At 34.9% G+C, this 24,100-nt stretch overlaps 5 protein-coding genes across 11 annotated transcripts; 3 read left to right on the forward strand and 2 right to left on the reverse strand.

Moving 5' to 3' along the window:
- Positions 1 to 1,306: 1,306 nt before the first annotated feature.
- On the reverse strand, positions 1,307 to 5,613 carry LOC9317674 (probable galacturonosyltransferase 7). 3 transcript variants are annotated; one of them, XM_002881562.2, is made up of 11 exons: positions 5,212 to 5,613; positions 5,096 to 5,124; positions 4,974 to 5,015; positions 4,840 to 4,899; positions 3,992 to 4,058; positions 3,845 to 3,891; positions 3,441 to 3,742; positions 2,667 to 3,018; positions 2,044 to 2,574; positions 1,684 to 1,965; positions 1,307 to 1,574 (listed from the first exon to the last, which is right to left on the reverse strand). In XM_002881562.2, exons 1-10 carry the CDS (start codon positions 5,360 to 5,362, stop codon positions 1,687 to 1,689), a joined length of 1,860 nt encoding a protein of 619 aa, XP_002881608.2. In that variant the 5' UTR covers positions 5,363 to 5,613; the 3' UTR covers positions 1,307 to 1,574; positions 1,684 to 1,686. The 3 variants fall into 3 exon arrangements, with proteins under 3 accessions (XP_002881608.2, XP_020882888.1, XP_020882887.1); XM_021027229.1 differs by having other exon boundaries at positions 1,684 to 1,968; positions 5,212 to 5,603; XM_021027228.1 differs by having other exon boundaries at positions 1,307 to 1,968; positions 5,212 to 5,603.
- A 152-nt stretch (positions 5,614 to 5,765) lies between these two features.
- Positions 5,766 to 8,180, forward strand: LOC9317675 (bifunctional protein FolD 1, mitochondrial). Of its 2 annotated transcripts, none has more exons than XM_021027230.1 (6): positions 5,766 to 5,845; positions 6,137 to 6,331; positions 6,455 to 6,771; positions 7,114 to 7,350; positions 7,450 to 7,617; positions 7,816 to 8,180. In XM_021027230.1, the coding sequence occupies exons 2-6, from the start codon at positions 6,160 to 6,162 to the stop codon at positions 7,978 to 7,980; spliced, it is 1,059 nt and encodes a 352-aa protein (XP_020882889.1). In that variant the 5' UTR covers positions 5,766 to 5,845; positions 6,137 to 6,159; the 3' UTR covers positions 7,981 to 8,180. The 2 variants fall into 2 exon arrangements, with proteins under 2 accessions (XP_020882889.1, XP_020882890.1); XM_021027231.1 differs by lacking the exon at positions 5,766 to 5,845 and adding an exon at positions 5,874 to 6,002.
- Positions 8,181 to 8,673: 493 nt separating this feature from the next.
- On the forward strand, positions 8,674 to 11,682 carry LOC9315826 (ethanolamine-phosphate cytidylyltransferase). Its single transcript, XM_002879713.2, has 9 exons — positions 8,674 to 9,153; positions 9,233 to 9,468; positions 9,581 to 9,765; positions 10,314 to 10,385; positions 10,598 to 10,665; positions 10,850 to 10,970; positions 11,056 to 11,121; positions 11,208 to 11,330; positions 11,423 to 11,682. The coding sequence occupies exons 1-9, from the start codon at positions 8,831 to 8,833 to the stop codon at positions 11,492 to 11,494; spliced, it is 1,266 nt and encodes a 421-aa protein (XP_002879759.1). The 5' UTR covers positions 8,674 to 8,830; the 3' UTR covers positions 11,495 to 11,682.
- Positions 11,683 to 16,948: 5,266 nt separating this feature from the next.
- Positions 16,949 to 19,399, reverse strand: LOC9315827 (7-methylguanosine phosphate-specific 5'-nucleotidase A). 3 transcript variants are annotated; one of them, XM_021030184.1, is made up of 10 exons: positions 18,914 to 19,382; positions 18,752 to 18,859; positions 18,610 to 18,670; positions 18,399 to 18,525; positions 18,177 to 18,300; positions 18,022 to 18,078; positions 17,822 to 17,918; positions 17,454 to 17,664; positions 17,318 to 17,378; positions 16,949 to 17,230 (listed from the first exon to the last, which is right to left on the reverse strand). In XM_021030184.1, the coding sequence occupies exons 1-10, from the start codon at positions 18,971 to 18,973 to the stop codon at positions 17,165 to 17,167; spliced, it is 972 nt and encodes a 323-aa protein (XP_020885843.1). In that variant the 5' UTR covers positions 18,974 to 19,382; the 3' UTR covers positions 16,949 to 17,164. The 3 variants fall into 3 exon arrangements, with proteins under 3 accessions (XP_020885843.1, XP_020885844.1, XP_020885845.1); XM_021030185.1 differs by having other exon boundaries at positions 18,752 to 18,826; positions 18,914 to 19,380; XM_021030186.1 differs by having other exon boundaries at positions 18,367 to 18,529; positions 18,752 to 19,399.
- Positions 19,400 to 19,965: 566 nt separating this feature from the next.
- LOC9317676 (UPF0725 protein At3g25080) lies at positions 19,966 to 21,709 on the forward strand. 2 transcript variants are annotated; one of them, XM_021029933.1, is made up of 5 exons: positions 19,966 to 20,075; positions 20,353 to 20,487; positions 20,583 to 20,769; positions 20,846 to 20,943; positions 21,023 to 21,709. In XM_021029933.1, exons 1-5 carry the CDS (start codon positions 19,998 to 20,000, stop codon positions 21,461 to 21,463), a joined length of 939 nt encoding a protein of 312 aa, XP_020885592.1. In that variant the 5' UTR covers positions 19,966 to 19,997; the 3' UTR covers positions 21,464 to 21,709. The 2 variants fall into 2 exon arrangements, with proteins under 2 accessions (XP_020885592.1, XP_002879760.1); XM_002879714.2 differs by having other exon boundaries at positions 20,002 to 20,075; positions 20,436 to 20,487.
- The last annotated feature ends 2,391 nt before the right edge of the window (positions 21,710 to 24,100 follow it).

Genomic DNA, 24,100 nt, shown 5'->3' on the forward strand with positions numbered 1-24,100 from the left:
TTTTTTATAGAGAAATCAAGCTTTAATTTGAATAATTATTACCATGGACATTGAGTCGAGGAAAAGATAATCTAGTGGAAGAAAAGAACGAGTGGTTAGCAAAGTTCAAATATATACAAAAAAAATAATCATTTGAAGCATGGACAAGAAATATAACCGAGTAAAAAAATCGAGTTTTGAACCAATCTTTGGTTTTTAATATGACATGATGAAGGAGGACCACTATATCATGATTCATGATTATAAATAATTAAACATAAGGAGGTGTGTGGCGGAGAAGCAATTAGCGGTGGGAAGAAAAATAAAACCATCCCAACAAAAGTTTTTAAAATGAAAAGTTTTGATAATATTTCCCTATTGATTTTTTTTCCACGTCCATTGTTATCATGAGTATTCCACTTACGTTGACCTCTTTTATTTTAAATTTCTTTCATTATCTATCGTTTGTTTTAAAAACAAAAGATTGCGGTGTCTGCGTCATATGTACAAAAAGTGATTAAGACCTTTGAGAGGTAAGAGACGTCGTCCCACTTTCACAAAAACAAATGGATTGAAAATTACGCGTTACACTTTGAAGAATATGTTCTCTCTTAGTTTCTCTTTAATATACAGATGTAATACAACCTAACAATTCTGTCTTCCTACCAAATCCGATTCCTCACTCTATATACCAACTTATTCCTCAACTTAGCTTTAGTGTTTTTGTGTTGTGAAAACATTTTGCATCTCGTACGTCATCATTAAATGGCTAGTACAGTATGTGAATGAAGATTTCTAAGTTAGATCCTTTAACTATGACTATGAGACATTTGATTCCATTTGATGAATATAATTACATGATTACTGAAAATGAATGAAGATCCAATAAAATCAAAGAATGCTATACTAACACGTACACACTCTCTTTAGCCCCGAATCGGTCAACCATAGTTATGGAACACTCTGATCCTACTGTCCTAAGTTCTGTCACAATCACAATCCCTTTAAGTGCAGCTTATAGGCGTTAACGTTCTGGAACACATTCCTCAAGAGCCTCGACTTAGATCCGCTGCTGGCTGTGGCAACTGCATCTGCACCTGCTACTCCTCCAAGCTTCTCTTCCGGCCACGTTGTTTCTCCTTTCATTGGAGAGAAACAGTCCATTGGAAACAGAGCAAACCTTTGTCCTAAATCAGCAATGAAAGTGCAGACACTGTCCTCTTGCAACAGACATTAATGTCTGAGATAAATCCTTCATGAGACCTGATGGTTTTTGGTTTCTGAGAAGAAGCTTTAAAACTATGGATAAACGTACTGTGCAAACTGGTTCAGTGAGAAATAGATAAAAATTCTTATCGCCTTCTATTTTGGTACGTCACAAAAGTAAAGAATAACAAAGAAACTACATGACAAATTGGAAAATATAACGCGAGGAAAAGAATGGCACATCTCTTTGCCAAAAATCATATACAACATAACAAAGTTCTTCACATTTTTTTTTATCATATCAAAGCTTTTCAAATCATCGTCATCACGTCTCTTAAAATCAATTTGGTATCGCTTCTGCATGCTCTTCTTCCCCTTCAGCATTTCTCCTGCAATGCATTCGGGTTTATTTACCCAAAAAATTGAGATGTCGCACTCTAAATCTTTTCTTTTGCGTGTGACCTTGCTTCTAAAAGCATTGGCCATGTAGCTACTTACTCATCAAGGATTCACGTTACAGTCACTCAAGAACCGATCTTCCCGATTCAGATGCTTTCTCCAATAGTTTTTGTACTTTGGGATTCCCAGCTCAAGCCACGGCTTCATGTTCCCGTTATAGTGTAATATGGCAGCATTTTTTATGGCTTCTGCATTGATGTAGTAGTCATAACCAAGCCCTGATAGAGCCCATTTGTCGTCAAGAGCATAAACTTGGTCTTGAAATGTAAGCAAGCTTGCCTGCAATGCAATTGCTTCACTCGACTCATCTCCACCACTCATCTGCTGCACATGAAAAAAGGAAGTCATTGCACAGAATCACCCAATTATCTCTTAAAAAAGGTTTTTCAGGAAACTGACCTCTTTATAATATTTCTGATAGGTTTCTGAAACACCCAATTCCCTCCATCTAGCAAGATCAACGACATTCAAACCAGACATCCAGAGACAGGCATTGGTATCAAAATTTCCTCTCTTGAGACTCTTTAGCTGACCCAATCTCACAGTGCACAACTTCACAGCGCCATTCACTTTCCCTTCCATATCAAGGTCCCAAAGGGGAGATAAGTTTTGCTGGACTACAACGTCATCATCCAGAACCACAACCTTCTCCAATTTGTCAAATAATTTGGGAAGAAGGTAGTGAGATTGAGAGAAAAGGGATAAGTAGTGTGTTCTATTCTGTTGGGACGCCAAAAGGTCACCACTGGGGAAGGAAACACGGAACTCCGCAGGCAAAGACAATTTCATATCAGAATCGTCCAGCTCGAGTTTTTCAATGTTCAATACTTGAACAGTTGATTGTTTGCAGGGATTCCTAACAAACCATTGTTTCATTGCAAAGTAATTCTGCTCGTCTGTCAGTACATGGAAAACAAAGTTCTTACTGTCCTGAAACATCGATAACCAACCACAAATTAGAAATCAGAGTTCTTCGACTGCATGAAAAAATACTAAGTAAAGAAACTGGATTTAAGACGCACCCTTGCGTGTACAACTGTTGAGTTGATCACAACGGACGATGCAAGTATATTATCGGAGATGATAACAAAGTGAAGCAATGAGGGATCTGAAAATTTCTCACTAATGGGATCCTCAAGTGAAGCTGACTTGAAATGTTCCACAGTTAGTCTCATTGACAAGCAATGAAGACTCTTAGGCATTGTCTGTACTGCAAGCTGGTAGAGGAACACACTCTGTTTCATGTGGAAACTAGCTTCATCCTCAGTCAAATCAAGGATCTGTCTCAATTTCTTGTCAACATTGTTACAGTCGACTGGAAAAGACTTTGCCTTTGCAATTACAGCTTCCATCTTCTGCAACTTTTTATCAACCCTGACACACAGTGGAAAGAGATACCTAATAAGTACGATTAAAGGAAAGTAGCAGAGGATTCTACAGATCAAAGCTTCTCCTGAAAGAGAACAAACAACATCCATGGCATCCCTCTTATCATCTATTACATTAGTTTATTAAATTCTACATTGGTTTAAGATATTGGGACAGATAAGGCTTCAAAATAGAGATATTTCTGGGTGTGCTGCCCACTGAATAGGTGAAGAGAGAATGTTATGACAAAGATTTTCTATAACATAAACCATCTGAAAGAAAGTAAAACCACTAGTAAACAGGATGTCCAGACAAGCTGACGGGAAACTAGGAGAGATTCATGTGACTAGAATCCAACAAAATCTTTTCCAGTAAGGAACTAACTTTCAGTACAAAAATGATTAAACCCAAACTGATAGAGAACTTACTGTGGTGGAAGGTCAGCATCTTGAGAACTTTCACTAAGAATACGCTCAAACTCTTGGATATTCTGTTTCATATCCCGAGTCAACTTGCTTTGAGAAGGCATTTTAGCAATACTGGGATAGTATGCCCTAGCCACAAACAGCTGGTCCTTCATTTGCTTCACCTTGGTATCTTTCATAGGTTCCTTATTTTCCTCCCTCCAGAGGCAGTAGCTCCCATATTTCACTTCACAAGTTCTCCAAGTTTCATCCCCACTTACTACTTTCCTCTGAACACCTTCATATGAGGCTTCAGATTTTGTTTTCTGTTCACAGAATAAGGCAGAGTATGGTTAACTTTAGACGATTGGTGAGAGATATAAAGATGGCTACTAGCCTACTACAGAAACCACTTAATCCATTTGTACATTTGCAGGGCTTGGGTTGGCAACAACAGTTGGGGACACTGGTAATCCTACAGATTAATGGTGAGACCAGACGTTAAGATTGCAGTTCAGAATCAAAATAAAACAATGGGAGAGGAATTTCAAGAAAGTGAAGCTTGTAAAGCAAACCTCTTTTTTTAGAATCAGTGCCGCTTGTCACATTCATATCTCTGGAACCCACATTTATGTCACTTTTCTAGCATGTGATACAATGAAACAAAAACGTTATTACAGAAATTGTTACAAACAGATTAACCATCTCACCCAAGGAACTAATTCTTGACCTTGCCCAAGACAAGTTGTGAGATACATGACGCAGCATAATTCATGAAGGTATCTCAACTTTCTAGTCTCATAAGATAGTCTAATAAAAAAATAATTCATTCATATAAATTTTCTACCCCTTAAGCAACATCAAACAAAAGATACAACAACTGATTAACTACAACCTTTTGACCTCTAGATTGTTTGTTGTGGCAGTAAAGTTTTCAGATTCACTGGTTAATTATGAGGCATCTTGCATAGCTTTCCATAAAACAAACAGGTATCTAAGGTTTCTCTAATGTTAGCATGGACATCTTGTAAGAGTACTGTGCAAACCTGACACAAGCCAATACATTTACAAATAGCCTCCTTATCTCTAATCAAACTACAAAGCCTTATACATTTTACATTCATCTGGAGAGACCAAGATGTGAAACATTAATGCCAAGAATTATGACAGAAACATTCTTCAATAGTTGCAAATTATAACATATTAGACCAGATCTGTATGTTGTGTCAAGTAGAGAGCAGTGTGTAAGATAATGAAGTGCTTCCAACCACCATAAATGCTTAACTCTATGGGTACATTGAAAGATCTAAAATTTGTGTCAAAAACAACTTATCTATATCCCCCATGTAACATAAATGGAACAAGTCAAGGCCTTCACAATCATCTACAATGAAACAAGTGGAACCCAAAATGGAGAACCAACCTTGGGAAGAACTGGATTGATTTTTTGAAGAACCTCATCGACCCGTTCGGATACATCTCTCTGCAAAACCAAAAAAGAATATAAAAAGCAGCAAAAAGATGGGAATCGAATCAATCAAATGAGAGTGACAATACCTGTGTATGTTTGGTAGCATTGATTCTGGTAAAACTCTCAAACTGATTCCAAAAGAAAGAAGATTCAGAACAAAATCAAAAAACCAAAACACACACAAATAAAGAAACGAAAAATTGCTTACAGAAGAAGCCGGTTGAACAGTGACAAATCCTAAAAAGTGAAAAAGATGAGATTAGATCTGAAACAGAGGTCGGCAAAAAGAGCAAAGAGAGTGTGAGAGAGAATGATAAGACATACCAGGAGAGTGAAAGCCATTGTGAAGACCGAGCAAGAAAGCAAGAGGAACAAGCATAGAAAGAATAACAAGAACCAAAACTCCAATAACCAGAACTTTCCACCGGCGTTTTCCTCCGCCGCCACCTCCTCCACCACCGCCTCCGCCTTTCATATTCCCGATTTATAATTGAATGAAATGTCTTTCCAATTACGAACGCATTGGATCCCCAAAACGTTGCCAACGATCTCTCTATATCACTCCTCGATACACTCAAATCACACTCTCGTTAACGATGCCAAATTCACTCTCTGTGTGTTTGCAAAATGCACAAGTATAAGTGTTTCTGCACTTAGCCCGATCGCATCGTCTCTTTCCCCTTTGCTTTTGCTACTTGGGAGGAAGAGAGAGATACACACACACACACCCAACTCTTTTTTTCACACGTGTGGCTATGTCTCTGCCGTTTGATTATTTACCCACTTGCAAGATCTATCTCCAGATCATAACACGTGTCTTTCTCACACGGTGGTGAATTCTTATTTTGTTTTTAATTATTTTTTTCATCATCGTTTTATATTGTCACTCGTTGAATCCTAAACTCCGGTATGCCTAGCGATATTTTTCAACGCCATTGACGACACTTTATATACACTGGTAAATCACTCCGCCTCCGTATTTTCCTATTTCCCGATTTCGTTTTTTTTGTATTAAGGAGTTTATGTACGATGAATTTAGCTTATTGAAGAAGATGAATTTAGCTATAAGAGAAGAAGATGATTGTGAAAGCTTCTGAAATCTTTAATCCATTTAGGTTTAGTCTGGTTTGCAAGTTTTTTTCTTTAATCCATTAAGCTTCTGAACCTGTCTAAGGTTCTTGTCTCATCTGTTACTTCTAAATCGACTGAGTTGGTTCTTTCAATGTTTTCTGTGCTTTATGTGAATCAGTGACTGTTCTTTTAGTTTCGATCATGTTAATGATCGCGAGGAAAGCTTTGGCCTCAGCTCATACTAAGGCTATTCGTTTGACAACAAGGGACGTACATTGTTTTAGTTCCATCTTAGTGTCTCCTCCTCTGGTGTCCCTTGACTTGCCTGAAAATTGGATTCCTTACTCTGATCCTCCACCACCTGTTTCCTTTGGTATTACTCTTTGTTGCATTTTCATGGCTATATATATTACAAGTAAGTTCTCTTACTGTTTGAGTTGATTTCTGAACTGTTTTGTGTGTGTGTGTGTGTGTGTGTGTGTATGCATTTATACAGAGACTGAACAGAAGACTGTGGTGATAGATGGTAATGTTATCGCTGAGGAAATTAGAACAAAGATTAGTAGTGAAGTGAGGAAGATGAAAAAGGCTGTTGGAAAAGTCCCTGGTCTTGCCGTTGTTTTGGTTGGTCAACAAAGAGACTCGCAAACTTATGTTCGCAACAAAATTAAAGCTTGTGAAGAAACTGGCATTAAATCTATTTTGGCTGAATTACCAGAGGATTGTACTGAAGGACAGATTCTTAGTATATTGAAAAAATTCAATGAAGACACGTCCATTCATGGGATTCTTGTGCAACTTCCTTTACCCCAAGTATGTTTCTCATTTTTCGTTGTGTAATATGAAAAACGACATTGTGATGGGGGATGTTAGTTTTGTTGATGTCAAAGATTAGTTCTCTGTTAGGAGGTCAAGTAGTTATTTACTTTTGCCTTCATACTTTTTTGTAGAATTGTTTGATTCATATATTTTTCATCGATCAAGGACTCTATGGTAGGTAAAGCATCTAATTTACAGATTATGCGCTAGAGCATCTGAATCATCTTACTTGTGGAGATCTTTTTTCAGGAGAACCTTCTTGTATTTTGTTGGTTTACTTTCTTTTTTATTTCTTTCTCATGAGTACTATCATTTAATGGAAGATATCTTGTACAGCATCTTGATGAATCAAAAATCTTGAATATGGTGAGACTGGAGAAAGATGTTGATGGGTTTCATCCATTAAACGTGGGAAATCTTGCAATGAGAGGGAGGGAACCGCTGTTTGTATCTTGCACTCCTAAGGGCTGTGTGGAGTTGTTGATAAGAGCAGGCGTTGAAATAGCAGGAAAAAATGCCGTGGTGATAGGAAGAAGCAACATCGTTGGACTACCAATGTCTTTATTATTGCAGGTATTAGTTCTTCTTTATAGTGCAAGTGGATTCGTATGATTAAACATTTTGGTTTGGGAATTAACTATGCATTTATGTTTTCCTGAAATTCTCGGGTAGAGACATGACGCGACAGTAAGCACAGTGCATGCGTTTACAAAGGATCCAGAGCAAATTACTAGGAAGGCGGATATCGTTATAGCAGCAGCGGGTATACCTAGTTTAGTTCGAGGAAGTTGGCTTAAGCCTGGAGCAGTTGTCATTGATGTTGGAACATCTCCAGTTGAGGTAAAAACGAAACTATTTTCCTAAACTGATCAAAAGTCTTAATACTTTCCAATTTAAAAAGACTCATACCATAACATGAATCCAATCTGATACAGAAAATCTTAAACTGAATTAGGTTAGAGCTTAAAATGTTTTTCCTTCAGATTGTTTTATTGTTTCTGGTTAGACATTGAAGCATGATGTGATATAATGTGGCAGGATAGTAGCTGTGAGTTTGGTTACCGTCTTGTGGGGGATGTATGTTACGAGGAAGCATTAGGTGTTGCCTCGGCTATCACTCCCGTTCCTGGAGGAGTTGGACCAATGACAATCACCATGCTACTATGCAATACTTTAGATGCTGCTAAGAGGATATTTCTCTGATCATGGTATCTCTGTCTATTACTAAATTTTGTAAAATTAGATAGGAGACTCCATGTTGTGTTGGAGTTATTAACAATCTCTTTCAATTTGAATTATTATGTTGCTTTCTTATATAATAGACCTGGCAATTGTGATGCCATGGTTTATCCTAACTCATCAACATCTTTAGCATCAAGTTCAACTTTTATTTTTTTATTTTATTTTATTTTTTTATTTTTTTTGGGCAACAAGCATCAAGTTCAACTAATCAAACAATTCATATTTTTGTTGATGCAATGTTGTTCTTGTTTCATTGGCTTTTAGAAGATGAGAGAATCCATTTAGTTATTAACTTAAACTTTAGGTAGTTGGATCATTGTACCTACTAGCAGCTGAAGTAGGAGAAAAGTTGCGTCTTACATCAACGATAAAAGATGACTCAAGCAAAGAGGTGTCACATAAAGGATCACGAAATATTTGCTTCCTACAATATTTTACACGTCTTCTTAAAGTTTCACCTTCACATTGTTTGCTTTGGTTCGGTTTAGATTCTGTTTTTGCTGTTTTATCACTTTTGTAAAACTCGAAACCGGTTTTTGATTCTTTTTTCCTTCGAAACCAAATAATATCTCTTAACCAAAACAAACCAAACGATTACGATCCGGTTTGAAGATATTTTGTTGTCCGGTATAGAGAAAAAAAAAAAAAAGAAGGGGAAAAATAGGATTCTGATTCCGAGTCTCTAGTTCCAAAGAGAAGAGAACGTCTGTGCGAGAGATCTGAGACGTTTGGAAATGTGAAGGAAACAAAAAAAGAGAGAAAAAAAAAGATCTGAGAGAGAGTTTCGAAATTCTTGTGTTTGTAAGCAAAAATGGTTTGGGAGAAAGAGAAGATCGTCGGAAGTTGTATAGTCGGAGGAGCTGCGTTCGCCGTCGGAGCTTCTTTCCTTCATCTTTTCCTTAAAGGTGAGCTTCCGTTAGGATTAGGTTTAGGTTTGTCTTGTCCATGGCGCATTTTGAGAAAACGAAAACCTGTTCGCGTTTACATGGATGGTTGCTTCGATATGATGCACTATGGCCACTGCAACGCTCTTCGTCAAGCTCGTGCTCTCGGTGACCAATTGGTGGTCGGTGTTGTTTCCGACGAAGAAATCATAGCTAACAAAGGACCTCCTGTTACTCCTCTTCATGAGAGGTTTCTCTCGAGATCACAAATTCATTGTTTTTGGTAATTTCAATTGCGTTTTGTTTAATTGTGATTTCGTTATGTTTAGAATGACAATGGTGAAAGCTGTGAAGTGGGTGGATGAAGTTATATCTGATGCTCCTTACGCTATTACGGAAGATTTCATGAAGAAATTGTTCGATGAGTATCAGATCGATTACATTATCCATGGTGATGATCCTTGTGTTCTTCCTGATGGTACTGATGCTTATGCACTTGCTAAGAAGGCTGGTCGTTACAAGCAGATTAAGCGTACAGAAGGAGTTTCTAGCACTGATATCGTTGGTAATTTGACATTGTCCCTTCTGATTTCATTTTAGCTCGCATCAGCTGATTTTTGAAATGTCTAATTTCATCATTTTCGATTTGTAATTTGTGATTTGTGATTTGTGAGCAGGTCGTATGCTTCTTTGTGTAAGAGAAAGATCCATTAGTGACACTCATAGTCGTTCCTCTCTGCAAAGGCAATTTAGTCATGGCCATAGTAGCCCAAAGTTTGAGGATGGAGCTTCTTCTGCTGGTACTCGCGTCTCGCATTTTCTTCCGACTTCCCGCAGGATTGTTCAGTTCTCCAATGGAAAGGTAAGCAAATTTTAAGAGTTTCTTGTCCTCAAGTTAATGTATTGCATACTTGTATTAAAAAGTTTATCTTAGTATTTGTTGCTTTATGATCTAGTAGGTAGAACAAGTACATGAACAATGATTTCTAATAGCTATGCAAGTGACTCTGAGAGTCTGAGCTTACTGTTTATCTAGTTGTTTTGGTTATTAAAGAGAACGGTCTCAAACAGCAGTATCAGCAGTTTCCTCATCATAATTGAATACTGTCTGGTTCAGTCTTGTTTCTTACCTCCTGATCTAATTAGCAATTTACTGGTTCACACTTTCTATGACTCTTTCACCATTTTTTGGATTCTTTTATGTGCTTATCTTATATTTTTCTTCTTAAGTGACAGAAGGTTGCTTCACATCTCATTTTATGACCTAATCCAAGTCATACCTGCTAGATGTATCTTAAGATTATTTTTCTTGATTGATTCACGTTTCCCTTACTTCTGTCATTTTACTCCATTATCTCACTTCTCATATATTATCTGGGGTTGATCAAATTTACATTCTTATTCTGACAGGGGCCAGGACCTGATGCACGCATAATCTACATCGATGGTGCTTTTGATCTTTTCCATGCTGGCCATGTTGAGGTATATTAATGGGTGCATACAACATACAGTTCACTTTATATGTGAGGAGTGATGTTTTAACACCGTTACACGAACAACGGGTGTATGGTTAACCATATTAATGATACATTTTATGCTTATATAAAGTGAAAGTAGAAGTGAGTGGGATTGAGCGACCATTTAGTTTATTCTGCCAATTTGATATTTTTTATTGAATTACTTAATTTGTACAGATTCTTAGACGTGCTCGAGAGCTTGGAGACTTTCTTCTTGTTGGAATACATAATGACCAGACTGTCAGGTTAAAAAAAGCTCAATTTTGGCAGTTTGCCTTATTGATTTTCTCAGTTTATTTGGTTATATTTCCTTTTCATGTCCCCATTCTGGTGTCTAACCTTAATTCTTAGCTGTGTTGAGAAATTTAGATGTGCATCTCTGCTTAAATTTGTCTGACCAAATTGTACTTGGTATATGTTGCTGTGCAGTGCTAAAAGAGGAGCTCATCGTCCAATCATGAATCTCCATGAAAGGAGCTTAAGCGTTCTGGCATGCCGTTACGTGGATGAGGTGATAATTGGTGCTCCATGGGAAGTGTCGAGAGATACGGTGAGCTTCTCTGCACTTTGCTTAATAACAATACCCAAATGGCTTTCATGAAATGCTATTTTTGACATTGATTTGGATATTGCAGATCATGACATTTGACATTTCGTTGGTGGTACATGGGACAGTAGCCGAAAGCGATGATTTTCAAAAGGTAAAACAACATTCAAGTGTGTATATATTAGGTCAAAGACAAAGAGCTATGTATGGTTTCTCAGAATGTGATTGTTGATTTGACAGGAGGAAGATAATCCGTATTCTGTACCAATTAGCATGGGCATATTCCAAGTTCTAGATAGCCCTCTTGATATCACAACGTCCACCATAATCAGGAGGATTGTAGCAAACCATGAAGCTTATCAGGCAAGTTTCTTTTCTTTGCTCATTCTTAATTTTCTTCTTCTTCTTGGTTTACTTGAACATTGTCTCACTCAAAATTGTTCTGTAATCTATAGAAACGTAATGCGAAGAAGGAAGCTAGCGAGAAAAAGTATTACGAGCAGAAGTCGTTTGTGTCCGGAGACTGATAGAGCTATTTGCTTTAGTTTTTTAAATCTATCTACATCTTGTACTTTGACTATAGTAGGATGTTTTTGGTTGAGACTCCAATGCTACATACAGTACTACATTTTGTTCTCTAGTTTATACTTTACATAAAGAGGGGCATTGATGGTTTTAGTACCAATTGCTTCTTTTATTTTCACTCTTTTGGATCTTTCATTTTACCTTTTACTTACTTTATTGACTGCCACAAATATTTTTAGATTGTGCATGTGTTACATATATAATAATTCTTATAAGTTATAAGCTGCCTATAAGTCACTCACAATAATGATTCTTTTTATATTCTATAATCTAAAGCAAAACACATAAATTCAACTTACAATATTGTTTTCATCAACCAAAAGATAGAGTCTTTCATTTTACGTAGTTCCACGAAGGCATTGGGAACTAACTGAGAAACAAAACCATTATTAGCACTAGGGGAAAATCCGGGCTACGCCCGGAATTATTTTTATTTTTTGTTTAAAGCGAAAAATATATTTGATAATTGATATCTTCTAAATTAGTTATTTCAGGTTTAAATTCATGTTTAGTTTTTAGTATATACATACTAAAAATATAATATGATATTGGACATAACATTTCAATTAAAATAACCTATATGATACTATTAATGTTTAATTATATTTATCTATAATTTTTTCATCTTAATTTATAAGTACAAATTGTTTCTTTTTTCTTACTATTATAGTATTATTAGTCTATATATTATTTTTCTCATCTATATCCTCATAATTTATTTGTAGTTGTTTCTAATTTTTGTTTCGTTAACCATTTCTATTAGTGTAGTTCCTTTTATACTTTATTTTTCATTTTAATAATGTATTCTTTTCCAACTTTTTGTAGTTATAAAAATTGTATTAAATCTTAAAGTGGGATGCACACTGAACAATTAAACTATTAACATCCTTGGACTATAGATTTTTTATTGAAAACTTTTCTTTCATTCATTCAAATTTGTGGGGATACAAATATAATTGCAATCTCAAACACATCATGAGATGCTACATAAATTGAAGAGTACAATATACAATATAGAGATAGATGTGCATCCTTGGACTATATATGTCGAAAATCTACTTGCTCATGTACATCTTTTTTTTTTTTTTTGCCAATAACTCATTTACATCTTTTGTTATTACTTATTTGCTTTCAACTATTTCTTAATGATTGCTTCACCATTTTGGAATCTAATCTCAAATCACAAACCACCAAGAAGTGGAACAAATCATTGTTTATAATTTATCATAATTTTACGATATGAAGAATTACAATTCAAATCTAATAAATTCTTTAATCTTTTTACTCTTGGGTGCTTCTGTATTTAGAACTACACATTATTTAATTAGTTGTTAACACTTTTACCATGAACCATGTGGCTACTACGCAAACATTAAATTTGAATTGAAGAGCTGGACAGCAGGTGACTAAACAATCAAACTATCACAGAAGCTCGAGACGCATAATAATTCTATTGAATACTACGATCGAACAAACATTAGAGCTAACATGACTAATAGTAGTAGAAGATGCCACAAAAATTCCAATGGATCTTCAAATGACAAACAGATCAAATAAATAAGTAATAAAAATTCATGAAGCTTTTGATACTCTTGTTTAACTCTACGAACTTGAGTAGGAAGCTACAGTTGCAGTCTCAAAACCTGCAAATGTTGAACAAATTAAGTGTGTAGAACCATGATTTAGAACGTAGATTTGTGTAACTGGGAAAATAAGGCGATGGAAAGTTCTGAGGAAGAGGAGTAGCCAAGTAGGAAGTAGAATAGTTTCTTATAAAACTATTGAGCTTGAGATACGCTTCAAAGCCGATTTGCAGCAGATATAAATCCTTGCACTGCGTTTGACAGTAGGCTAAATGATTAGTTCGTACTCGTGTTGGTTGTGTATATAGAGCATATAATATGCGTACCTGGGAGTTGATGAGAAGTAGTTCAAGAATTAGTCGGACTTAGACTAATTCTTCCAAACATAAATCTCCATCAATTTCATCCACAATTTGAAAGGTGGCTGGGGTGACGGCTGTTTTGACTGTAGTGAGTGTTTGAGCGTTTTGGTTTGTTTGTATGCTTGGTGATCTGAGGTTTTATAGGGTTAATTTCCGCAAGAAGCTATGATTTTGACAGTAGTGGTCATTGATTTCGTTCGATGTTAATTGATATGAATAAATAGGGGAGTGAAGATGACGAAGTGGCGATTTGATAACGGTGGCGTATTCAATTTTTGGAGAAAACTGAATCGATTCAGTTTGAGAGGATAGAGAAGATGGTCGGAGATGATGAGGAAGGATGACTTTTGTTTTTTTTTTTTTTTTTTTTGTGAACTGATTTTAGGTTTTAATGGGCTAATTGATATAGGGTGTAGGCCTGGGCTTTCGGTTATCCGTTCGGTTATCGGTTGGGTCCATTCGGTTTTTGGTTCTTTCGGTTCTAAAATTTAGTATCCATTCGGATATTTTGAAATTTCAGTTCGGTTTTGGTTTGGTTCCGGTTCTTTCGGTTTTAAAATTTAGTATCCATTCGGTTATTTTGCTTAGGATATTTTCGGATATTTCGGTTATTTTTGAGTATTTTCGAATATTTTTGGATATTTTTCGGTTATTTTTGAGTATTTTTACTATTTTTATAGATTTTTCAAGTATTTTTGATTATTTGGTATATAAATAACTAATTATTTCAAAAATATAATTGTATTTTGGGTATTTCGGTTACCCGAAATATTTCGGTTCGGTACCGATTTGGTTACGGTTATTTCGGTTATCAAATTTAGTATCCATTCGGTTATTTTCAAATTTTCGGTATGGTTCGGTTCGTTTTTTTTTGCTTCGGTTTCGGTTCGGTATATTCGGTTCGGTTTAAAAGCCCAGCCCTAATAGGGTGGCTACGAAATTATTACGCTTTTATGTTACGTGTTCAGTATATGGGCTTCTTATCGTTAGGCTTTTTTTGTTTAAGAGTGGGCTTCTTATTATTGTGGGTAAACGTTTTTTCTTAAAGAATTTTTTTGGCGATGCTGATGTGGCGTGAGGAGAGATTGTTTTTAAACTTGCTGATGTGGACAAATTGAGAAGCTTCAATGAACACAGGGCCGGCTCAATTAATTTTGAGTCCCGGTACAAATTTTAAAAATTGGCCTTTTTCATACGAAAAAAAAAAATTGGGCTTTTTTCATGTTAAAAAAACTTAAAAATTAATCACTTTCATACTAAATAAAATATTTAGGTTTTTTTATAATAAAGATATTTTAAAGTTTTAAAAATTACATTTTTTTCTATACGAAAAAAAATTTAGGCCCTTAAATTTACCCAAAAAAGTTGGACCCGGTACAATTGCTCCACTTGCACACCCCAAACGCCGGCACTGTTTAGATCATCCACAAATTGTGTATGTGACTTGCATGATGATTCCATGATAACCGTCAACTAGAACAATTGTATGTTATTTGTAGCCTGATATTTTTTTTGGAATACCAAAATTTTTAACTTACATTCAAAAGTTTGGCATACCCAAAAAACTACCAGACCATGAGATAATGAATATACATCCGACAAATTTTTTTGCAACTATTTGATAATTTTTCATCTCAACTGAACGTAATTTGTGTTATCAATTCATATGAAGATAATATATTAGGTGAGAGTCATCCAAGCAATCATCTTCTCATATACAATACATATGAGGTTCAATCTAAGAAAAACTATACTTTTTCAAAACAAATTCATACATATTTTTCATAAACATACAATGAGTGTTTTAAAATATTCAGTCTAATACTATTAATATTGTATATTATTATATTTTCAATTATAAATTTTGAGATTTCTGATGTAAGTCATGTACAGATATTGAACGACCTAAATGGACAAACTACCATACTAAAAACATGTCATAATATACCCTTTGTCTCCCTCTAAACTAATACGATCACCGCTACTGCTTTTGCAGAACGCAACCACCTCACCGTTGATTTTCCTATAATCATATATGATCACCCCATGATAATCTTGGAATATTGCGTTCTTTCCAAAGGGTCCACGATAGATGTTATCGGAGTCAAATAGACCCTCATATGCGACTAAAGTCGCTCCAACCGGGTGTGTTCGAAGACCCTTTAATGCCTGTTTGAAGGTTTGATACCTATAGATGGCTGTGGTGTTGAACATTTCTTCGTCTGGAATAGGTAACCACTTTGTAGTACATGAAGGTCTCTGCCCGTTTATATCCAATCGTTCTCTAGGGATACCAAACTTCTTTATATAAATTAATGCTTCTTCCAAATCCCCAGGATAACACTGATGAGCCTGACCATCACGTAGCGTTTTAGCATCTACATACTTGTGTGGATTGACCTTTTGCAAAAGATATCTCGTACACAGCCGGTCATACTTTTCTTCCCAACCATGTAATACACGGGATGCACTTACCAGGTCAGTGGAAACGAAAGTCCGACAATCATCATGAAATAGTTTTTGTAAAACTCAACAATTACATTGAAGACAGAGAAGATGAGTCACCAAGCTTACATATGAAAAGACATTCATTCACATTTCGACAGCTGTACCATTTGTTTGAAGCACAGTCTTTGATTATATGTTATTTTAGCTTATTTAAACTATATGTCATTTATGACATATATATATATATATATATATATAATACATTCACGAATGTTTGCTGTAAATAATACTTCATATAAGGTTTTTTACTTGTAAATTTGAACTAATTTTACACCCTATTATATTACTCAATTTGAATCATGAAAAATTCAGCACAAATTGTGGTTTAATTCTACTCAAATCAAGTTAAATAATGGGAATGAAAAAAATATATATAAAAAATCAAGAAGTCAAACATTGATTTGGCAGAGATCCAGGTTGAGACTCTGCAGAGAGGTTGAGACTCGATGCCCGGCAAATATTGTACATGTTAACATAAGAGATTATTTGGTTATTACTAGTATCCTTTTTATTTCCTTTAATAAAATGGTACAAACTTAAATTTTTATTAGCTTTGGTTGTAACTAAGTTAATACTATCAAACCATGAAATGACCGTTTTGTTGGGTCTCTTCTACTTTTTTCAGAGGAGTTTTTATAAGCAAGTTTAAAAGTTTTGACTTTTGACTCTAAAAAAGTTGTAACTTTTTGCATATCTTTTATACAACAAAAATTAGTTCTTGCTCTTCTTATTATTAGTCTCATCATTTTCATTGTACAGATTGTAAATCTTACTGTTGGTTACATGATCTTGTCGGTATATAAATTCATTCAAAGCCCAACTAGATTTAAAAGCCCACTATTGGCCCAGCTTCATTTTTTTTTTCTTTTTGTATCTATGTGTACACTTTCCCTTCACCGCAAGAAATCAGAAGAACAGAAAAAAAGGTTTTGAAGGTTGAAACAATGACGACGACGATTTCCAATCTTCCAAAGGATTTGAAAGAGGAGATTCTTTCTAGGGTTCCCTTGAAATCTATTAAAGCAGTGAGTACAGTTTTCATCAATATAGTATATTTTATAATCTAAAGCAATACACATGAATTCTACTTGCAATATAGTTTTCATCAACTGAAAGAAATAGTCTTGCACTTAAAGCAGCTCCGCAGAGGCATTGGCAGCTACCTCGCTTCTGTTGAGAATAACCGAGAAACAAGTTCCAGAGCTCCCCACATAGGTGCATCATTCTGTTTTTAGACCCACAAAACATAAAAACTTTTATTAGCAATTTCCAGGTTGTGAAAGATCATCTATAAATTGCGTATGGAACTTACAACATAAACAAGATCAAATGACTCGCGGTAGCTTTCAAGACTCTTCTCAATGTTATCGTTCCTGTAGAAATAAGATTAGTAGTTATGAGGAGACCGAAACAGAGAGGAGGCAAAATAGAAGAAGAGAAAAACTCACAGAAACCCAATAGATATCCGAGTTTCATAATCCAGTCCATCAGACATCCTTAAATCCCCCAAATGATCTCCCATAAGCAAAACGTTCCTTCGCTCTTTCATGTTTACATTTTCTTCATCTTCCTCACCAATGTCAACACCAAGTCGATCATGAAGTGGAGCAGCCATGTCTAAAGCGTGTTCGTTTTTGTTTAGCACGTGAATTAGCTTTCCTGTATTATGAAAGGTAAAGACACTAGTTTATAATAGCAAGACATAAATCAAATGCTTGATACTTTCCGGGAGAGATTTCAGTTTTCCAGAGGAAAAATCACAAATGTGAGTTGATGAATGCGCTTAAATGAATGATGAAACACCAACCAAATATACCTTTGAAAGACACGAGCTGTCCATCATCATTGAACACCATCCAGTTAGATACAATCTTAACATTCTTGAAAGTTCTACCAAGGTTCTGCCTCAAAACCTGGTAAGAAAGTGAAATGTTCATTATAGAGGCAGCAGAAGTCATTATAGAGGCAGCAGAAGTAGGAGAGTAACTCTAATTAACTAATACTCTTTAGAGTCACCTCTTCAATGACATCAGCAAGTCCTGCTGAAAAAATCAGAACTGGGATCTCCTTTTTCTGAAAAATATTGCAAATAAGGTCGATTAAGATACTAATGGCTATGTCTTTCACCATTAGAGTATAACTCAGCAAAACATGATTGCATTCCTTTTTACCTCCAAAAATTCAAAAAGCTCAGTCACACCTTCTCTAAAAGCTATGGAGGAATTCGCAACAGATTTCTTGATTGCCTCATATGTTAAACCTCCCTCAATGAGAAGCTCATGAGTTTTACTCCACCTCATCATTGACAACAACAAAAAGTTTATCACTTGTTTGTCCAAATAAGAGTATCAAAAGACAGGCCAAATGCGATTGATAAGAAGAGAAGAGTATACCACTTCCATGAGTTTGGTTTTCTCATCAATGGGAATAACAGGAGAAATCTCAAGAGGATGATAGTGATCATATAATGCTTGCCTCTTAGCATCGTAATATGCGTTTCCTTGCTGCAAGAGGCCATGACTGGCTATATAAAGGTTTCAGCTTTACTTGAATTTGGTTAGTGAGAAGAGAAGATTACAATTGATCAAATGTGTATGAACATACTCTGCCCTCGAAGTCCACTGACTCGGTATTTCGTTAATGTCGCATCGAAATCTGCAATTACCTTTACAAACAAAACAACACAAAGTTTTAATCTTTGAGAACAAAACTTGGACATAGATTCGGAGATAGGAGTGGGAAAGACCTGGAATTTGGAAGGACCCGCGTCACGAATTAGGGTTATCTTATCGGTGAGAGCTCGAGGATGAGCTATCACAGGCTGTTCCATTTGATTCTTAGCCAAAGAGCAATTCTGAGAGAAAAAGGGAAAAACTTTATACGGACAATGTCTGAGAGGGAGACTGACCACAGAGATACAAATTGACGACGGCGCGTGGAAGCGCGTGCAGCAGCTTGTAATGAGCATTAAGCAATTTTATGTATCGCCCACTACTTAAAAACTTATACAAAAAGTACCAAACACCACCAATTTTGCTTAGTAGTCAGTAGTCACAGATTTAAATCAATCAAAAGTTTGTCATGTTAAAGCTGCTACTATCTTCAATAACACTAGTCTCAGGCTCAAGGTCAGAGAGACTGATAGATTCAATGAGAGGAGTGGAACAGCAGGGGAAATCAAGAGATGGGTGACTCTGATACTTGGAGAGAAGTTACAGGTAAATGATTGTGCTTTTGTATCTCTGAAACTCAATTGAATGTTATGTAAGGTTGACAGTGGTCACACTTGTTACAGAGCAAGACATTGACAAGGGAATGCTTCGAGATGCTCTTGGAACCTATTCTTTCGACGTGCTATGTATTCTTTGACACAGAATTAAACTTATTAGCGTGTTTGGTTGTCTATGTCGTACATTGGAATTGTGAGAACATTTATAAACACCATATACGAGCGATGTCAATATCATATAGTATTCAAGAAATTCACATTCAATTTTTACCTCTCGTAACATGTTAAAACTACTAAAGATAAAAGATCATTGAACCTTACAAAATTATGATTTATTAAAAGTACGCTACACCCCAAATATGTTGATAATTTCGTATTATAACCTCATTCGGTTCATATAGATCGGTTCAATCAATTAAAAGCATTATATTCAGGTTTTTTGACTAGTACAAAGTAAGATGAACAACTGAATAACATAATAGCTGAATTATGACAAAAATTTAAACTGAACACAAATGATTCTTTATCTTAAAATGCCAAAAAGGTACTAGTGTAGTAAGGTGAATGAATTTTTTCGAAATCTATTTATAAATTTAAAACGTGAATTAAAAAATCACTTGTTATTCGATATCAAAAAGTTAATAAACAAAAAGAGAGATTTATGGGTTGTGAAGGCCCAATTGAAGCCCAGAAATGAGTTGGCCGGATGGATAAGGGTATATAATCGCGTGGACAAACCTAAATCGACCAAAAAGCCGCTCTAATGACGCCGAAAATTCGAACAGCAAGAACCTTGAGGACGAGTAGGGAGAAGAAGCGTTCGGAAGAAATTATGCCTAGTGTAAATTCTTCCATCATTCTTTTTTTAACCATGAACGGGTTTTGGTTGGTCATGAGTGTTCCTTTAATTTCGGTCGAATTTGTCACAATCCTCATCTGCTTCTCTAGTCTAGAGGTTCCTTCTTTCTGGATTTGTTGGTCACGGCTAGTGTTCCTTTGATTCGAGTTTTTTTGTCACACTCCTCTGCTTCTAGGGTTCCTTATTTTTTATTGATGTGAACTTAAAATTTTGATGGACTAATATATCTGATTATTTTGTATAAATGGGTCTTATATAGCCGTTCGTTACCAATGGTACGGTCGTATACGGTTCGTATAGACTGAAGGAAGTGATCTGTAATGATCGGTCTCCTTGTTGTAGATTAGTCGAGCTTTATGCTAAGATGGGCCTCCATCGTTACAATTTGCTTAAGGTACTTTCTTCCTTCTTTCTTTATATAATCTATATTCTATACTAGTATTAATTACTTACTTAATCAATGTCTTTCTTGATGTGTACGTCAATTAGGGTGAAAACTATCAGTTCGTTTGCGTACAGAAATACCATTACAGATTGATTCTGGCTCCTTCCACTTACTTCATAACTGTGGTTGCCACGGATCCATCTACCTCATTGCCCCAAACTTTTCATATTAGAATTGAGGAAGATCGGCATGCCGCCTTTATTTTGAAGTGCAATATTTCTAGGATCCAAGGTAAAAATGCAGACTTGTTGTGCTATTTGTTGCAATATTTCTTTGTCTTCCACTTGCTGATTTTTATATTGTATAGGGGAATTCAATAAGTTCGACGGGGGTCTATGCTACCCAGGTAACATGCCTGAGTGGCCGACAGAGGATCCTTTCGACAATGGAAAGCGGTTTTACGTGGTAAGATTTAAGACACTCTCGAGTTTTTTTTGTTTTGCTCATTATCAACAATTAGTTGTGTGATGTTTTGCTTTTGCAGTTGAATGATTCAGAGCTGCAAGACAATGAGTGGATTCGTCTATACTTGGAACTTGCAGTCACCAAACATTTAAGTACCCAGATGGATCCTGATCTGTCCGAGTTGAAGATTGTGAATGCGGCAATAGATATCCAAGTTCTGAATGAGGGGCTCAATGCCATAAATGCAACTGTCTACATAAGTTACAAGGACTCGTGCGAGGCTCGTGTTGGTAAGGATGTTGATCGCATAGCTATAGTTAGAAGAAACTTTGATGAGCGTACAGGATGCTTCACCCTCATGGGTATGCATCAGAGTTCAGAAACTATACCAAAAAAGGGTGCGAATCAGAGTGAGGCTGGGGTTGGTAAGGATGTCGATAACATTAGAAGAAGCTACAGTAAGCATACGAGTTGCCAAGAAACAGGATTTGAGTGCAGAAAAAATGTGCAAGAATCATGAGCGTGTTATCCCGCGTTTACACGTCCGCAAATTGTGGCGGTTTTTGTGTCCTAGGCAGCACAGGGCATACAAAAAGCGTGGCGTTCGCTTGTCTCTTGCTCTGCACAAGAAGACATGATCCATTTGAAAATGTGGATTAGAGAGAATAAAACTATTAATGGTTGCCTACCATGTTATTTTATGCGTTAAGTGGATTTGTTTATGTTCAACTGGTGTGGTTTAAAACGTGATTTAATTCTACTAAAATCTATATATATATATATATAATTAGAGAGTCTTCTCTCCATATAGAGTGTCCACCTAAGCATCAACCTAAGTAATAATATTTAATTTAATTAAAATAAATTTAAAACATCCATTTAATGCATTTCCTTGTAATTAATAGAAATAATAAATAAAAAACGAATTATGTAAAATAAATGAAATGTTAAAATAATAAAATAATACTATAAAAATTTTATAAGTAAGACTAATATAATTCAACTTTTAAATGATAAAAATTAAATATGGTCAGTATTCAAAATTTTAAATGTGTTAATGAGTTTTAGAATGGAAGTAAATTTATGTAATTCTCTATGTGAAACTTTAAACAAGAAAATAAAATTCAAAGTGAAATATTAGTTTTGAAGAACAATATACTACATATTTTTAGTTATTATTAAATTTTTACTTTAAAAAAATAAAAATTACTAAACTCAACTTAAATTTATAATTTAAGAAGAAAATATTGTAAGATGCAAACTTTATCTTGTGAAATTATAAAAAACAAATCTTGAAAATTTTAAAACCTTATCATCCATCTTTTAAAAAATAAATAATCAGTGATCACAATATTTATGAGTTTTACGATAAAATATATTAAAAATGAATGTAAGCCATTGAAAAAAAGTGATATGTAATTTGTGTAGCATATTCTCAAGTGGAAGTACAACTTTATAACAGAATAAAAAAAACTAAGTTTGATATTTCATTAATGAAATATTGAAAAGATAGTTATGATATGTCTTGAAAATCAATTCATAGTCCAATATATATTATGTGTGAGTCAATAGAAGGTAAAAAGAAAGTAGATGTCGAGAGGCAACGATTGCATCATAGAAGATGACGAAAGAACTGGTAGTTAAAAGAGTTTGAAAATAAATTTCTAAAATTTAAAAAGATAATGCACATGACTAATGTATCTTTGAGATCTCATTCATTGTGTGAAACGAATGAGTTCTTAGAAAATACATGACATACATTATTAAACAAATTATTAGATTCAAAGTTAGGTTTAACCGTTTGGTCATAAAATCATGGAAAGTAAAATAAGATAGGCACATTGATGACTTAGTCGGAAATTCTCTTATTGTTGCACTAGCTTTGATGAGTAAATCAAACTCGCTAAACCGGTTCTAGCAACATGGTATTATAGATGTACCTTTACACTAAATAATGTTCATGAAACTCGGTAAATTCACATTTTATATGGAATAATGTTATGTTCGTATCAACATTTAATCATAAATAATATCTACAATTAGGTCAACAATCGATAATTAATATCAAAACTTTTAGTAATACCTTCATGGAATATGAATAAGAAATAAACTCTTTTAGAGTGTTGATACCGTTTATTCTTTCTCCGAATTTTTTAAGTGATTTTTGTTAGCACGTGATATATATCAAATTATTTATTTGTCAAAGAAACATTATCGTCGATAATATATATGTTATATATCGTTTCGTAAAATAAGTTTAGTGTTTATATAAATTTATCTTTTAAAATTTGAATTATTATATTTATGCTCAAAAAATTATCTTTTAAATTTTAAAGATTATATTTTTTATGCTCAAAATTTATATCAATATAAGAAATTTTAAAATTAAAATCTCGCGCAACGCGCGGGTACAAAATCTAGTTTATAAAATAGAGATACAATTCATTAAAGTAGAAAAACAACGGATACATGATAATAGGTTACTCATTAGAACTGGGCGTAACCCGTATTCGATCGGCGGCGACACAGCAATTCCATAACCAAAGTAAGATGAATACGGTCACAAATATACCGAATATTCCAACACAATATATTATACCCACATGATACATATTGTTTCTCTACCACACCAAAACTTGTTTTTGTTCTTAACTTCTTTTCGTGTCTTCTTCTTAACAAAGCTACTAGACAAAAGGTTACTTTGCAAAAAGTTAGTTTGTATATTCATCTCATAAGAGGAGTATATATATAAGTCCTAATTGCCTTATCTCTACAACTTGGGAATCAAAATTAACATATCATAGAACGAAAAAGAAAAGTTAACATAACACAATAAGATGCATATATACGGTTCTTTAATGTGCTAGGCACCGCCAATCAATTATTTACTATATACTAGCCTCAAATCTACTAAATATGAATACTTCCCGTAGGTAAGTCAAAATAGGGTTTTTACTGTCTACTTTCCTAATTTAAACGTCAAAAGAAATAGTCGTTTCCCAATTTTTACCAATTCTTCTTGTATTAAATCAAAAAGGAATATAGCATCAGAGTGTGTACCAAATAAATCCGTGTTCTTTCTCTCTTGTACACACAACCGAGACTTTTTTTTTTACTGTAGTTGAATTAATCTAAAAACTAAGGGGGTGTTATTGGT

The sequence above is a fragment of the Arabidopsis lyrata genome (genome assembly GCF_000004255.2).
Source record: "Arabidopsis lyrata subsp. lyrata unplaced genomic scaffold ARALYscaffold_4, whole genome shotgun sequence".
Taxonomy (NCBI): domain Eukaryota; kingdom Viridiplantae; phylum Streptophyta; class Magnoliopsida; order Brassicales; family Brassicaceae; genus Arabidopsis; species Arabidopsis lyrata.

Coding starts and splice junctions, on each gene's coding strand:
- LOC9317674 (XM_021027229.1), bottom strand. CDS start 5,362: ATGAAAGGCGGAGGCGGTGGTGGAGGAGGTGGCGGCGGAGGAAAACGC. Junction 5,125..5,211: donor CAATGGCTTTCACTCTCCTG/GTATGTCTTATC, acceptor TTCACTTTTTAG/GATTTGTCACTGTTCAACCG. Junction 3,743..3,844: donor CCAACCCAAGCCCTGCAAAT/GTACAAATGGAT, acceptor TTCTGTGAACAG/AAAACAAAATCTGAAGCCTC.
- LOC9317675 (XM_021027230.1), top strand. CDS start 6,160: ATGTTAATGATCGCGAGGAAAGCTTTGGCCTCAGCTCATACTAAGGCT. Junction 6,772..7,113: donor TGCAACTTCCTTTACCCCAA/GTATGTTTCTCA, acceptor TATCTTGTACAG/CATCTTGATGAATCAAAAAT. Junction 7,618..7,815: donor TTGGAACATCTCCAGTTGAG/GTAAAAACGAAA, acceptor ATAATGTGGCAG/GATAGTAGCTGTGAGTTTGG.
- LOC9315826 (XM_002879713.2), top strand. CDS start 8,831: ATGGTTTGGGAGAAAGAGAAGATCGTCGGAAGTTGTATAGTCGGAGGA. Junction 9,766..10,313: donor TTCAGTTCTCCAATGGAAAG/GTAAGCAAATTT, acceptor TTATTCTGACAG/GGGCCAGGACCTGATGCACG. Junction 10,666..10,849: donor CATAATGACCAGACTGTCAG/GTTAAAAAAAGC, acceptor GTTGCTGTGCAG/TGCTAAAAGAGGAGCTCATC.
- LOC9315827 (XM_021030186.1), bottom strand. CDS start 18,973: ATGCTCATTACAAGCTGCTGCACGCGCTTCCACGCGCCGTCGTCAATT. Junction 18,530..18,609: donor CAGTGGACTTCGAGGGCAGA/GTATGTTCATAC, acceptor ACCTTTATATAG/CCAGTCATGGCCTCTTGCAG. Junction 18,301..18,366: donor CTTCTTATCAATCGCATTTG/GCCTGTCTTTTG, acceptor GTCAATGATGAG/GTGGAGTAAAACTCATGAGC.
- LOC9317676 (XM_021029933.1), top strand. CDS start 19,998: ATGACGCCGAAAATTCGAACAGCAAGAACCTTGAGGACGAGTAGGGAG. Junction 20,076..20,352: donor CGGAAGAAATTATGCCTAGT/GTAAATTCTTCC, acceptor GGTCTTATATAG/CCGTTCGTTACCAATGGTAC. Junction 20,488..20,582: donor ATCGTTACAATTTGCTTAAG/GTACTTTCTTCC, acceptor TACGTCAATTAG/GGTGAAAACTATCAGTTCGT.